The 15063-nt window shown below is 47.2% G+C and overlaps 1 protein-coding gene across 1 annotated transcript in view; it reads left to right on the top strand.

Moving 5' to 3' along the window:
* The window catches only part of Cad87a (cadherin 87A), a 71979-nt gene that overhangs the window by 46412 nt on the left and 10504 nt on the right, over positions 1–15063 (top strand). Inside the window, exons 28-37 of the mRNA XM_077683509.1 lie at positions 321–507; positions 1601–1821; positions 3734–3931; positions 5520–5633; positions 5709–5829; positions 6461–6600; positions 6680–6812; positions 8656–8942; positions 11601–11689; positions 11782–11868. Of these exons, the coding sequence (XP_077539635.1) occupies positions 321–507; positions 1601–1821; positions 3734–3931; positions 5520–5633; positions 5709–5829; positions 6461–6600; positions 6680–6812; positions 8656–8942; positions 11601–11689; positions 11782–11868 (1577 nt within the window). The remainder of the gene's footprint in view (positions 1–320; positions 508–1600; positions 1822–3733; positions 3932–5519; positions 5634–5708; positions 5830–6460; positions 6601–6679; positions 6813–8655; positions 8943–11600; positions 11690–11781; positions 11869–15063) is intronic.

Raw genomic sequence — 15063 nt, forward strand, 5'->3', positions numbered from 1 at the left:
TGACACCGTAAGAGCGGTAAATCCGTGAATCCACCGACGACTGGCTGCAGCTGTGGAGGAGTTCCTGTCGAATTTGTGCCGCACTTTGTGCTGAGAATTGCAGACACAGCGTCCCGTGATTGTTGAGGTATACATGGCGGGTCAGCGGAAACAAATGCTGATCTCTTACCGTTCTCCAGAAAGACCGCTCGCAGCAGCAAATAAAACGTTAGGAGGAAAAAGGGGGTGCCAATTTCTTCATACAGAAATAAAATTGTTCGCGGTGATATTGCTCGGCAAAAAAAAAAAAAAAAGAATGCGGGATTTGCTGTGACTTGCAGGTGTATCTGACACTACTCGACGACAACGACAGCCCCCCGGTCTTCACGAAGAAAACCTACGAGGCCTCATTCGTAGCAAACAGTCCGTTGGAGTCTGCTCAGAGCATAGTCCAGGTGTCGGCAACGGACGCGGATAACGGAATCAACGCCGAAATTCGTTATTCCATCGTCGCTGGAAATGAGAACGGTGAGCGCCCATCAGCAGGCTTGCTCGAGCAAGCAATGAGGGATCCTTGTAGTAACAATAGATAACAGCTAGTGCACGCTGAGCCCCACGAAAACGCTAATTCTTTCTTCCCCTTTCTTAAGTTTTTAAAGATAATTGTTGTCACGCATTATTTACGTTATAGAGAGTGTAACAGAAGGTTTTATTCTCCTACATTACCATTGCCTTGTGACAGATTACACTAGAAAAGTCTGCGCATAAGTTCCCATTATCCTCCTCAATTTTATTTTTAACACCATACATATCATTCAACCGGGTCAGTACTGCAGAACGAGAGCGTTGCCGCACTCCAACGTGTTTTAGACGCATGAAGCAGGACCTTGCAACTATATTGTGGAGCGCGTCCTTTAAATTAATAAGCGCATGGCTACAAACTTCACGTATCTACATGTGTCCGTTAAACGCACTGGAACAACATACCCGTTGTTGGTGCGTAACTCCGGCACAAACAATGGGTATGTTTTGTCCCACGAAGGTGTGGCAACGAAACATCGATTTGAAACCCCATTCACCCATTGCTCGATGCGCAAGGTAACCCCCTGGCGCATCGTGGCAACTAACTTGACCGTTCCTATCTGCTCTGTTTCAACGTACAGAGCGGTCATAAAAAAGAGAAAAAATATCACTTGTTTGCCCGCAAATGCTAAACCAACAGTGTCCGACAAAATAGTACGCAAAAAGCCATTTTCGCATTGGTTATAAAGTCAATTATATGCCGTGATTAGCTTCAGCAAGTTTTTCTTTTGCATCAGGCCGCAGTTAAGTACACTAAATATTTTCATCGGTCAGCTTTTCCGAGTCGCACCTCAGCAGCCTCTCACTGAGTCCAAACAGCAAATATGATTTAATAATTAAACGGGGAAGAGAAGCACGCGGCTGTGTACAGGGCAAAGCTCTATGCGCAGGAATATGTGCTGCTTTCGCACGATATTCCGTGGCTGGGGCAGCCAAACCATCATTCAGATTTTTACAGTGTTGCAAGCTCACAGTATTCGCAAGTGTGGCGGACACGATGAAAGGCCCGGAGTGTGCAACTCGCGGCGGGGTTGCGCAGGAGTCCTGGCTGTCAACCCGAAGACCGGCATCGTGTACCCGGTGAAGAAGCTCGAGAGCAACCGCAAGGAGTACCGCATCGGGCTGGAGGCTCGCGACGGCGCCGGCACGGGTCCCAACACCGACAACTGCGTCGTGCTCATCCGGCTCATTGAGATCAACCTGGACAAGCCGCACTTCCTCACGCCCTCACTTCCCAACGCTACGGTCCAGGTCCTCGAGGTCAGGAGGCGCGGCCCCTAGCACCTTCCTCCCCCCCCCCCCCCCACCTCTCTCTCTCTCTTGCGCACCAATGCTCACGTTCACACTCTGTGACCAATCGAAGTGGCCCAGTGTGCAAATGCGACGAGTGGCGCGGCCGAGCATTCAATTTGAGTGCAAAAGGGCATCTGCGCAGGTTCATTGCGCAATGCAAAGCGCCTTGCACGCCTTGCGTGTTGTCCCTGCGCACATGCACTTATTTCAGTCATATCATATGCTGGGCTTCGTTATTCGCCGAATTTTCACACTAGGCCACTTCACTTGGTCATTCTTGAGCGCTGTGGTGAAGATGACCTACGGGGACTTTTTAGAGTGCATACTCGACTGGAGGGCGTTTTCCGCAGTTTTGACAAAATGGTTTGCTTTGTTAACTTTGCACCAAAAATAACGAGGTTGTGCTTATTTTAAAACCCAGTTACAGTTCTTGCATGAGGAGATACGGATAATTTAAGGGCTTAGACTTAACCGCAGAAGCAAAAAGGAAAACCCTAAAATACAATTACAGTGCCAGGGAGCGGGGGGGGGGGGGGGGGGGGGGGAGAGAATCTAACCCAGCACCTTCGCACGTAACTTGGAAACAACGCGAACAAACTAATACACCGAGTAAAAGAGACACAAACACGGTGATGTTCCCTCTCTTTCTCCAGAGTATTCATCCGTTCGCACTGTTTTCCAGCTTGGCAAAATACGAACTCGCTCATGCTTCCACTTTTACAATCTGTGTGCGATACATGGACACATATGTGGTTGCCAATTATGTTAGCTACTTTAGTATACACACACCGATTCAGTGTACCACTACATAAGGCGGTCAAAAGCGGACATAAGTTAATGACTTCATATATGCGTTCGGTTCCGTATACTATAAGAGGATGCTGTTCACGAGGTAAGTACACTCTTTTAAAAATCGCCACAGGTGGGCTTCGCCACAACACTCCAGAACGACCAATCATTATTTATTTATTTATTTATTTTAAGTGCTCACCAACAGCACAGGGCCTTCTCGGGTGATGCACCGCATACATAGGTACAAAGAATACGAACAGGCAACATACATAGATGCATGGATACAAAGAATACAAACAGTACAAATATGGGCAGCGTATAAATCAAAAATTGGTAAATGTGGAAGTGCAGATAGATATATACAAAGTGTAGTGTTATCGAAGGAGACACAAACATTTTTGAACGGTAAAGTCTCGGAGGACGTGTCTGGAGTATGCACAGGAGAACACGTACGAACATGGGCAAGGTAGCGCTGTATGTGAGGAAACACGAGAGCAGGGAGAGAAGTGCAGGAGCGACGTCTCCACAGCATGCGTATTCAAAATATCATACATTTCAGAGAGCGCTTAAACAGTACCAAATCGCTGCAAAAAACGTCTATAGGAGATATCGTGTCCAAGTGTGCAAACTAGGCTAGAGGTATCGCTAAATTTTTAAAATACGAGGCTGATCATTTTTTTTTTTTCAAATGGGCAGTTTCTTTTTGTTTTGTTTTGTTTTAATATTAAATGTTCAAATTTTTGTTGAGAATGCTCCAACACATTTTTTTTTAATTAAAAATGACGATTTGCGAAGGACGGCTTGTGTTACTAGTAACCCTGTGGGGAAAATTAACATTTCTAGGCAGTTAATTTCTCCGCGTTAAAACACACCCTTTTTGTCATCTATTCCAGTGCCTACTGCTAGATATAATGATTTCTTTACGAAAACAATTACTTTCCAGATAAATTTTCACTAGAGGTTCGTGAAAAAGTAGCGGCCGCCTTGTAGGTAGACTCTTCGAAGGGTCTTTGACAGAAAGCTGCGTCCATGAAGACGAGAACTTTTATACACAGGTACAATAAGCTTGACCTCGCATTCTTTTCAGAACCAGACGCACTCGAGCCACATCATAATGACGGTGGAAGCTTTGGACAAGGACCAGGGCGACAATGGCCGCATCTCCTACTACTTCAAAGTGGGAGACAGGAACGTTGCCGAAACGGACGAGTTTCGCATCGATGAGGTCACGGGCGAAATTCAGGCAAAGGTGCTTCTCGACAGGGAGACGAGACCGCGCTACGAGGTACGCTGGAAAACATCGCTACGTTTTTTTTTTTTTTTTTTTTTTTTTTTTTTTTTTTTTTTTTTTTTTTTGCAGAGCTCCCGCAATGCATAGAGAGGAAGTTTATGCAGTCATCCGCGCACTCAAGCTGGTAGGGACAAAGTTACCGAATAGTGAGCGCTGTTTGTCCTCAAGTCCCACTTCGTGTTTTCTATGCGTAAGCATACGAGGCTCGAACCCGGCGGATCTGTTTGTCTGAATGGGCGGACGAAGCCTCCGGAGCCGCGGCTGCTCTGTGGGAGCGTGAGGTCAGCGGCCGAATCGGAAATCGGAGCGCATTCGCTTGTGTGGCTGACTGGGTGCGTGTGAGAGAGATATGCCGTGGCGCGCTCGCGTGGCGCGGCGTGGCGCGGCGAGCGGTAGTCCTCGTGTCGGCGCATTGGCAAAGGGGCAAATCCCTGCTTAGGCACCTATAACGGGCCTAGAAAAGATACTTTAATGTTTTTAAAGTGCAAACTGCGTGTCTTGCAAGGTACACACGTAGCTGGCATTAAAGTAGTGCCCTGCGGAGCACCGACGTTTTAGTTATAGGATTCGTAGGCGCACAGTTGGGATTGTGGTGAAGTGTGTTAACATTGGCGCACCGCTTCCGTTCAAAGGTGGTGTGCGCTGTTCTAAAAAAAGGGGCGTAGTAGGGCTGCGCTATAAAAAGGACTTGTAGAAAGGCTTGGTAGTCATCCACAGTTGTTTGCAAGTATAATGGGCTGTTTAGGCGGTATAAATGAGACAAATATAGCAAACAACATGGGCTATCCGCGTAATTAGCAGTGCTTCAAATCCTGCTAATTTCGCGGATTTCAGTTCAAAGCCTTTTGATACTGCCAGGTTTCATGGGCTGTTTACGAGGGCCCGGATATATGCAAGAAGCTTATGAATTCAGTGTTTCCCAGTTTTAGGTGGAAAGACCAAATAAAGAAAAAGAGAAAGGCGGGATAGAAAAAAGTGGTGGAGTAGTTGTGTGATTGGGCGTGATCCGCAAAACTCACATTAATAATCCGTTACAACTGGCGTAGGCGAAGTCATCCTTTCAGCATGCCAAGACCTCAAGCCCATTGAAATATCGCCAAGCCAGAAGTAGAAGGTAAAATGAAGCGGTCCGTTAACGGCTGCAGAGGCCTTACTGATTCATGTAACCAGATGTAGCCCCTTTCGCTAAGGAGTGCGTGGCTGTTACCGAGAGGTACAGCAGTACACTGTGGTTCACTGACTACAGCAATTAAAAATATAATACCACCCATGGCGAAGCCGCTTGTCCGGGTCACCAAATTGTAGGCGGCCGATGAGGCGGTGTGGCCGAGCACACGTTTATTACGGTTGCGTTGGCTGCGCCATGGACAGGACGAGGCGCCTAGAACGAGGGTGCCGCTCCAGACCGGCTGCCGAGTGCCGAGTGTATTCCGGTGTGTCAGCTGGCCAATCTGCTGATGATGATGGTGGCGCTACACCCCCTTACCTCAGCCAACCGTAGTAAACAGAATGCAGAATACAACATTTGTGTCACTAGTGTACTAACTGCTGGGCCATTTTTTTTTTTTTCTTGTCCTTCTAGCTGGTGCTCGTTGCCAAAGACCACGGCACACCGGCGCCATTTGAAACGCTTCGATTCTTGACAGTTGTCTTAAAAGACATCGACGATAATGCGCCTCTGTTTCCGCGCACTCAGGTACTGCTAGCCTTTCCATGGATCTTTTTTCTTCTGGGTTTGAAAAAAGTCTGAACTCTTTATTTCCACTTGCAGTCCACAACCCCTTACGTGTTCCACATCAAGGAGAATTTGAACCCGGGCTTCCCTGTTGGGAAAGTTACAGCGATTGACCAAGATGTCGGGGAAAATGCCATGGTCTATTACTACATTATAGGTACGGTTTCCTCTCTTCCTAATTAATAGGTATACAGCGCTCTCCCACAATATTCAAGCGAGCTACTGCCCTTGTGGTAGAGAGAGGGGGGAAACGAAATTTTAACGAACACAATAAAGGTGGCCCAGGTGATATGGCTCTGACCAACTTCTCTGTGCAGAGAAAATGGTTCAAAGATCAAATGCAAATATTGGAGTTTTTCGCACTGAAGCTACACCTGGTCTAAGAGGCACGCTGTAGCAGAGGGCTACGGATTGATCTTCATCGTGCGCTTTAATCTCGACCCACGGGCTTTCATGCTTCGCTTCCATCAGAAAAAACGGCCGCAGCGGCGGAGATCGAAGCCACGTGCTTGGGCTCAGCAGCACAACGACTAAACCACAGATCCACCGCAGCGAGTGTGTGGGGAAAGGGGGGAAGAGGGCAAGGAGAAAAGATGAGGATCGCAATAAAGGACTAGATAGTATGTGTAGCACGTACTTGCAACGTGGGGCATCTTGAAAGACGCAGGCTTCTGGATGGTTTGACTACTGGCCATTGTAACCGTTATGCTCGTAAGTCGAAACCTTTCGTTGGAGCGCCTCTGTGAGCACCGGCATTTCATGGCCTACGTATTAACTCAATTCTACAGACGGAAACTGGGACACGCAGTTCACGATAGACAAGACGCAAGGAATCATCTACTCGAACACCTCATTCGATCGTGAATCCAAGGACCTGTTTGAACTGGTGGTGAAAGCTTCCAGCAATCCCGATTACTTGGTCTACGCGGTACGTGAGAGTCATTTCGCGCTATAGGCGCTGCCCTACGGCACGCGCTGTGCCTGACGTACTCTTCACCATTACTTAGAGGCAAGCGGACGGCCTGCCACCAAGTATTCGGAGCTACAGCGACTCGGACCGGACGGTGGCCCTCGTCAATGTCCACATCGATGACGTGAACGATAACGCTCCCGTGTTCATCAACACCCCGTACTACGCAGGTATTTACTAAACCTTTGACTGCGTCTTTACTTCAGTCCAGAGGCTTGCACACCGCAAGGAGGACCCTTAGCTATGGAGGCAAATATCTCGAAGCGAATGGTGTTTTGAGCATAAAGTGGAAGTTGCAATCTCAACAGCCCGGGGATCTACGTAACCATCTAGGGATCCAGAAACCACGATAGATGACTGGAAAATATCAAATAAAGCGTTACAAATTACAAACTGTATATGCACCACACAAAAGTAGCGCCCATGCCCCCTGTTCATGCTTTTTCCCTCTGTCTTTGCGGGCTGTTAAAGGGACTCTGCGACACTTCCGACAAGCGCTTTCACTCTTTCCTTTGGGCCTGGAAGCACTGTGATAGCTTTAGTTATCGCTAGCACGGAGCGGCACCGCGCGATTTGCTCGCCGCATCAGATCCGCCTTCCGTTTCTCCGTTGCTTTTTGTGGCTTATAAGCTGCTACCGAATGCGTTTATTTGTGCAACTGAAAGGAAGCCGTCCGATAGCCGCTACATCGCTCTAATGGCGTAATTCAAGCGCGCGAAGAATGCCAATTCCGGGAAAGATAGAAAAACCTTTTGAGCGAGTTTCAAAGTTATCTGATGGGCATATATCGGTAATGTTTTGGCTGATGTACTTCGTGACCCCCTATTTTAAGTACTAGGCGAATTTGTTGAGTAGTCTGAAAGCCTTTAACATTTAGATAAAAGTTGGGAAAAGTGTTGCAGGGTTCCTTTAAAGTATGAAGCCATTAGAACGTGATCGCATTTAGATATCGACGCCGTGTGTCATTAAATGTAGGATACTGCCATCATTACGGCACATTTGCAGCATCGCTAGTTCGAATGTCTGTTTCATAGCATTGTATCTCCCACTATTGATCTGTCGGTTATTTGTGAAGGTATGTAAAACGTTCCACCTGCTAGCGATAAACCTTGCGGCTTTTCACGCATCTAAGAAGCATTGTGACTGCAGAATATGAACTTTGACACGTACGCACTTAGACGCAGCAGTAATGACTTTTATAGTTCAGTATTATGGCCCTCATTTCTGCGTAAACTTTGCCGCATTACTGCGTGTCACCAATGTTCGGTTGAACACCTGGAGACTAAGGACGAATTTAAACTAATGTGCTCTTTTACTTGCATACTCGCGCACCGCTAGAATTCTGAAATTGCTCGTTCATTTTTCAGCAAGTAAAACATGAACGGAGCAAAGAAATTAAGAACGTTGCAACCGCTTTACCGCACCAGGCATACGGGAACAACAAATTGGGACCACGATCTAGCTTTGGGGCTTGCGTCATGCTGGTTGGTGCCTTGTAAGGCTGGCGTGTTTAATGCCTGCTTTAATCCAGCATGCCTCTAGGTCTGTAGGACCCGAACACTCTGAGCACGTAATCCAAAGTTGCGTATTTTATGCCTTAACTCCTTGTAAGGATATTGGACTTCTCCTGTAAACGTTGAAATCAAAACTAAAAACACCTTGCCTATAAGCACCTGCCATTGTAAAGGGCAACTGGAATAATTAGACAACCAGAAATGATCAAAAGAAGTGTAAACTCTGGAAAGACAGTGAACAAATAGCCTCCCCGATGCACAATTGCATTTTCGGCTATTCACTCAACTTGTCCGGGCTAACAGCAGCTAACTGGCATCCGCGTGCTGAGAAAAGACCCTAAATGTCGACATGTTCAAACTGTGCAAACTTGAGAGTGCCATGTTCTGAAAGAAAACCATAGCAAGGTAGCGACAAAAAGCAGCAGGCAGCTCGGCGGCGGTACGGTGGTGCGTGACAGAAGGAAAGGCGAGCAGGGCCGTGAGCGGCGGTTATTCGCAGGGCTACGGTTCACGGCCGTGGAGGGAGACACAGTGTTCACTGTTCGTGCCCGGGACCCGGATGAAGAGGAGGGCGGGACCATCGCGTACCGCATCGAGCACGTGACGCTCTTCCTGCCGGGATCGGCGGGCGGCATTCGTCCCATCCCAGCCTCGTTCAACGTGTCGGCTGATGGCCGCGTGTGTGCTACGCATCCCATGGCTCAGTACAGCCAGGCGCGCTTCACCGTCGCCCTTGAGGCCAAGGAGACTACGCCACCGCACCGGGCCGCTCGAACCACGCTCAAGGTGACTTTTCTTTTTTACTCCTAAAGCACTTTATGACCCATTAAGCTAGAACGTCGCCGTCGGAAGCCGCTTAATCATGGCTCCTTGGGAAGCGAAGCCTTCCATAGCGCAAGCTTAAACTCGTCGGTAGCGAGAGGTGGCCGTCCACGCCAGCGGAAGAGCGCAGTCAGACGAGCGAGCAGACAAGCAGCGACATTCACCACCGTCGCCAACTATCCCGTTGCACGGCGGCAGAAACGAGCAGCGGTGCAACTGGTAGGAGATAGATCGAAGCCATTCGAAATCTCAAAGGCGAACGATGAAGCAAAGCGTCTCAGGCGGCAAGGTTACGAGGGATGGTAGAATAGCCGCTGATGCGCTCGATTGGACATTCATGCGTTTGCATTCCACAACCCATAACTGAATAAGTGCGCTCGGACTTTTTTCCCTTTACGCATGAAATTGCTTTACCGGAACTGTACCATAGTTTTTTTTTTTTTTTAAGTGCACAAGTTACATCTTACGAAATGCTGCCGTGCAAGTTAGCAGACTACCTCGTGAATCTAGCCGCTATTTTTTTCTTCGCTCGGGGGTGGAAATTTGCGACACAGACGTTCGAAATAAAAGTTGGGCTATACCTTTAGGAGGATTCGACCTCATTCCTCTGGATTCTAGAGTGGGAACCATAGTGCAGCGCCCGTATTCCGCTACTATTTTGACGGCACAGCTGCGGAGTTTTATGCACAGTTTTTATACTCTCTTTTCAAGAGTTTAGAAGGGAGAAAATCAATTTTTCTTGTCTTGGAGGTTTTTGCTGAAATAAAATTGGTATGCTTTGTTTATCAAAAGAGAAATTGTGAGCTCAGCGTTAGCAGGCCGTTGATAAGTCGACAAGTCTGGCAGGCTATCCAGTGTCAAGAAACGACAACGTTCCACATGGCCATGTGGCCATAACGGCCGGAATTGGATTAATCCAGGGCCGAGGGCCAAAGGTGTTTTTTTTTTTGTGTGTGTGACATTTTCGATGGTTGCTTTGCCATGTTTTTAATACGAAGTCAATGCAGTCTTGTAGTTGTTCGTGGACTCAAGAGTAAAAAGTAAACAGGATACGTAAGCGCATTCCAAGATGAGAACGCGAAGGCATTCGGTTGAACTTTGTACGATGCAGACTTCATAGTGCGTGCGGACAATGGCGTCACTCCTATCATACGATGCTTTTCTATTCCTTGTGTTCAAATTACGCGCCTTAGACCAGCTTGCACCATTGGGTGCATCGCACGAGAGGCAGCGCCCAACCACATTCACAGCGCCATGTTTCTGTACTTCAGGGTAAAACTAGAGTACGCGCATCTTCTTTGCGTTTTACTGACCCTCTTGGAACCCTTTCGTTAATAGAAAGTTATAGCAGAGCGGAGAACCGGTCCCGGTACGGTACCCGGTACGCCTGCGCATGCGCACAACCAGTTTGTTCGACTCGGCGCAGACGCAGTGGCGCCGGTCGCCTACCAGGTACCGTACCGGGACCAGTTCTCCGCTCTGCTATTGCTACTTACCCTGTCACCGCTCGTCCTTGGGTTAGGTTCCCATGCCTGCCGTTGTTATGGACGTCATTTGTGTGTGGCAGATGTTGGCGCCGGTATCAGTCCTGGTATGAGAGGTCACGTGCTTTCCGGACACAGCCTGCTAGGACACCAGCTGGGCACGCTTTTAAATGCAGAGCATTTCTTAGCCTCGCCTCTTCCTGCGTCGGACGGCGTCCACAGCTCCGCGACCGCAGCAGGTGCGCCTCTCCTCCTTCCCTCCTCTCTCTCAACAGCAGCTGGCGCGCGCATGCGTCATAGTCAGCCCGTTCGCTCCGTCGCGGTCTCGGCGTAACAGGTGCGTGATAGCAGCGCGGTGGGGCGTGGAAGGGCGCGCGCTGCTTGCGCATGCACGCTCTCCCTCCCCCCCCCCCCCCCCCCCCGTACTGCTCTCCCTCTACTGCGCGCGCTGCAAATATAAAGCGGCTAGCGGTCGCTCGTGCTTCAGTCACTGCGTTGCTCCTTCCTTCCTTGGTTGACGCTCGCTCCACCCTAACGCGACTTTACTCTCCTCTCTCTACCCCAAACCAACACCAACGCAACTACGACCCAACTACCCACCCTAACGCGACTTTACGCGGCGTTAACGACCCCCAATGCTCTGCATTTACTCGTGTTCCCCTCGCGGGAAGGCGCGGGAATTTTTTTTTCACTGTCCTAGCCAAGTACGGCTTCCGCATTAAAAAAGCATACAGTGCAGGGTGGATATTCCACACGTTCATGCGTTACGCAAAAGGTCTCTGTATAAGCACCAATCAGAAGAGAGCGGGCACAAGACACGGTGACAGTAGCAATAAAGTCTTGTAATCCAGCCAGAGAGAACGATGAACTTTTTGAACTTGACATGTTCCGTCATAAAACCTTTTTGTGTGTACATATAGATGAAAACGATGTCATTATAGCATTCATAATCTGTGTTGTGGACCACGCTGCCACTGCCGGACAGGCTACATTCGTATTACTGGGAGGCGGCTGGTTTCTGTCAACTTTTTACGCAAAAGTAAGGGAGAGTGAAAAAATAGCCGGTTTACGAGCATTCTAAACTTGAAGAATGTTCTGACCTACAATCGGCTTATATTATCTCCACGCCGTACTCTAGGTCTGGGTCTACGAGCCCGATCAGCTGGTGCGGGTAATCATCGCCCAACCTCCGGAAGAAGTCTACCGGGATCAAAGACAAGTCATAGCGTATGTGCAGACCAATTTACAAGTCACGAACTCAACATTTATAAGTTCTTCACGTTGTGATACATGTTCCATTCCTACGTTCTCTCATTTAGGGTACTGTCGAACGCCACCGGAGGAACTGTTGTCATTGACAAGCTCAAATATCATGTAAATGACAAAGGAAAGCTCGTGAAATCTTGGTAAGTACACTAGTAGGGCCTTTTATTAATACTGGAACAGGCGCCCATAAAGTTGGATACACTTGTTGGCGACATCAAAACACTTTTACATAAGATATCACTGGAAACTACTCGGAAGGGCGGTGGTTATTTTGTAGCAGGGGCGAGCAGAAATGTAGTACTTGGGAGGATTCTGAGGGTCCCGAACCTTACGTTTGGCTTCTGAAAGCTTGTTTCAAGCACCTAAACTGGGAAGGCAGCCAGAAATAATATATACGGTTAAAAATCACGGACGTACAAGCTGCCCTTTGTCGTTTTGACGCAGGGCAGTGTGTACGAGAAGGATGCGGTATGAGTGTTTATAAATGGTATAACTTGCACAGCACTGCTAGTATGCGCTAAAATGCCCATACGGTGCATTGCCCGTGAACTATCCCGCCATGATGCGTGCTTACTGCTGTGTCATGTTATTGATGAGGAACGGCCATTTTGTACGGGCCGAGCTATAATTGGCTTGAGCGACGTAAGTGGTGTTCCATATCGCTTCGCGATTGTGTGTGCAGTTAGCCTTTTTAAAAGCGAAAGGTTTTCTTGGACAGCCAAGACCGAAAGTTAAGGCGAAAACCTTGCATGTCTCATCAAACCCGAAAAGTGACCGCAATTGTAGCCGTCGCTGCGGCCAATACCAATGGTACCAAAATGGCCGCGGCCATAAGAGACAACATTTAAAAAAAAAATACATTTGGGATCGCGTGAGATTTGAATCCGGGTCTCGATTGCGTAACAGAGTGCGTTACCACTCCATTATCTCGGCACCCTACCAGGGGAGGAACAAGGGTTAACCTGGTGCATGTCAATTGATGCACCAGGTTAATCCACCAGATTAATGCACCAGGTTAATTAATGCACTAGGTTGAGGAACTAAAATCAGAAAGCATGGCCGTGGGGCTAAAAATAAAAATGAATAAATCTAAAGTAATGAGGAATAAGCATGCCGAAAGTGCCCTCTTCAGCTTAGGAAACGAAGCGCCAGAAGAAGTGAAAGAATATAACTACCTCGAACAGATGGTTAGCGCTGACCCGAACCACGAGAGAGAAATCCGGTGCAGTATAGTTATGGGCTGGGGACCACTCGGCAAGCACTCCCAAATAATGAGAAGTATAGAGCGGAGTGGGTCAGAAAATAAGGGCATATTAGTAGAAATTAAGAAGAAATGGACGTGGGCAGGGCATGTAATGCGAAGGCAAGATAACCGTTGGCCATTAAGGGTAACAGAGTGGATCCCTAGAGAAGGCAAGCGTGGCAGGGGGCGGCAGAGAGTTAGGTGGGCAAATTAGATCAAGAAGTTGGCGGGGATAACTTGGTCGCAGTTAGCACAGGACCGGGATAATTGCAGATCTATTATGGGAGAGGCCTTTGCCCTACAGTGGGCGTAGACAGGATAACGACGACGACGACGACGACGACGACGACGACGATGATGATGATGATGATGATGATGATGATGATGGAGCTACCGCTGTCACTCAAAAGAAAAATATACAACCAGTGCACACTGCCAGTGATGACATACGGATCTGAAACTTGGCGCCTTACTAAACAACTGGAAAGCAAACTTAGATCGGCTCAACGGGCCATGGAACGGATAATAATTGGAGTAACACTTAGGGACAAGAAACGAGCTTCCTGAATCAGGGAACAAACTAGAGTAGATGATATCATAGTTCAAGTAAAGAAAAAATTCTGCAGAGAAGCAGAGAATTATTTACTAATGCGTAGCATTCTTATGCCGCTTGTCTTGAAAGAGTTTTTTCCTGCCATTTTTTTTTCTAAATCCTGTCTGACCAATTGTCGCCATTTACGCTATTGCAAGGATTAGAAGTAGAGCTTTCGCGAAATCTGTATTATTGTGCAAATGCAGGGCGTTGCACGGTTCGCAATTTTCGGTATTTTTATGTTTCTTACATTTGAGTTTTTCAAAACTTTATTTTTACCAATTATCTCATTTACGCTAGCATATCGATTATAGGTGTAACTTCCGAAAAATTTGCATTATTGCGTAAATGCGATGTGTTATGCGTTTTTCCTATTTCTGTAATTGCTTAATAATTTTCTTATTTTTTTTTAGTTTTTCAAAATTTTGTCCAACCAATTATCCCCATTTACGTTATTATAAGGATTACATTTGGAACTTTCGCGACATCTGCATTACTGTGGAAATGCAGGGCGTTACACGGTACGCCATTTTCCGTAATTATATTATATTTTTGTTATTTTCTTAGTTCATGTGCAGCTTTCCCGCTCATGGCAGTCCTTTCAACAGCGAATACTTTGCAGTTATTTAGCGTAATTGAAAGTTATTTTGCGCTGCTAATATTGGGGGTGAAAACTTGCTTTGCGCACAGTTTCAAGTCTTGCACGTTTTGCGGCTAGGTTCCTGAGCCATGGAAACTATCCCATAGAAATGCGTGGGGAGTAAGATTTGACAGCGAATTGCACATACAATATTCAGAATCCTGGAAAGTGCTCATAGTGTTATCATCTCCACGTTGACTTCTTGCTTTGTGCCAAATATCACTTTCCTGCAGTGGTTTCCCTAGGTTCCTGAGAGGTCGTAATTTTGAGCGAGAAAGCTGGGTATGTTCTCAAAATTTCGTTCGACCAATTACCTCCATTTACGCTATTATAACGATTACAGGTGGAACTCTCGCGATATCTGCATTTTTGTGGAAATTCAAGGCATTACACGGTTCGCCATTTTTCGTAATTATTTTATATTTTTATTTTCTTAGTTTATTTTCTTAGTTTCTCAAAGTTTCGTTCGACCAATTACCTCCATTTACGATATTATAACGATTAAAGGTAGAACTTTCGCGACATCTGCATTATGTGCAAATGCAGGGCGTTACAGTTTCTCTATTTTCCGTACTTTTTTATTTTTATTTTATTTTATTTTTTTTTTCAAAATTTCGTGCGACCAGCTACCTCCATTTACGCCATTATAGCGATTACAGGTGGAACTTCCGCGATATCTGCATAAATGCAGGGCGTTACACGGTCCTGGCTGTGGGGGTACTCGGCAAAGAATGCTACGCATTAAAAGAAATGGACTTGGGCTGGCCGTGCAGTGAGACGAACCGACAACCAATGGACAATTAGGGTAACAGAGTGGATACCAAGAGATGGGTCTAGAAGAAGGGGACGGCCATTAACCC

This window comes from Haemaphysalis longicornis, unplaced genomic scaffold (genome assembly GCF_048455015.1).
Source record: "Haemaphysalis longicornis isolate Haplotype H1 unplaced genomic scaffold, Haemaphysalis longicornis Haplotype H1 scaffold_1, whole genome shotgun sequence".
Classification (NCBI taxonomy): Eukaryota; Metazoa; Arthropoda; class Arachnida; order Ixodida; family Ixodidae; genus Haemaphysalis; species Haemaphysalis longicornis.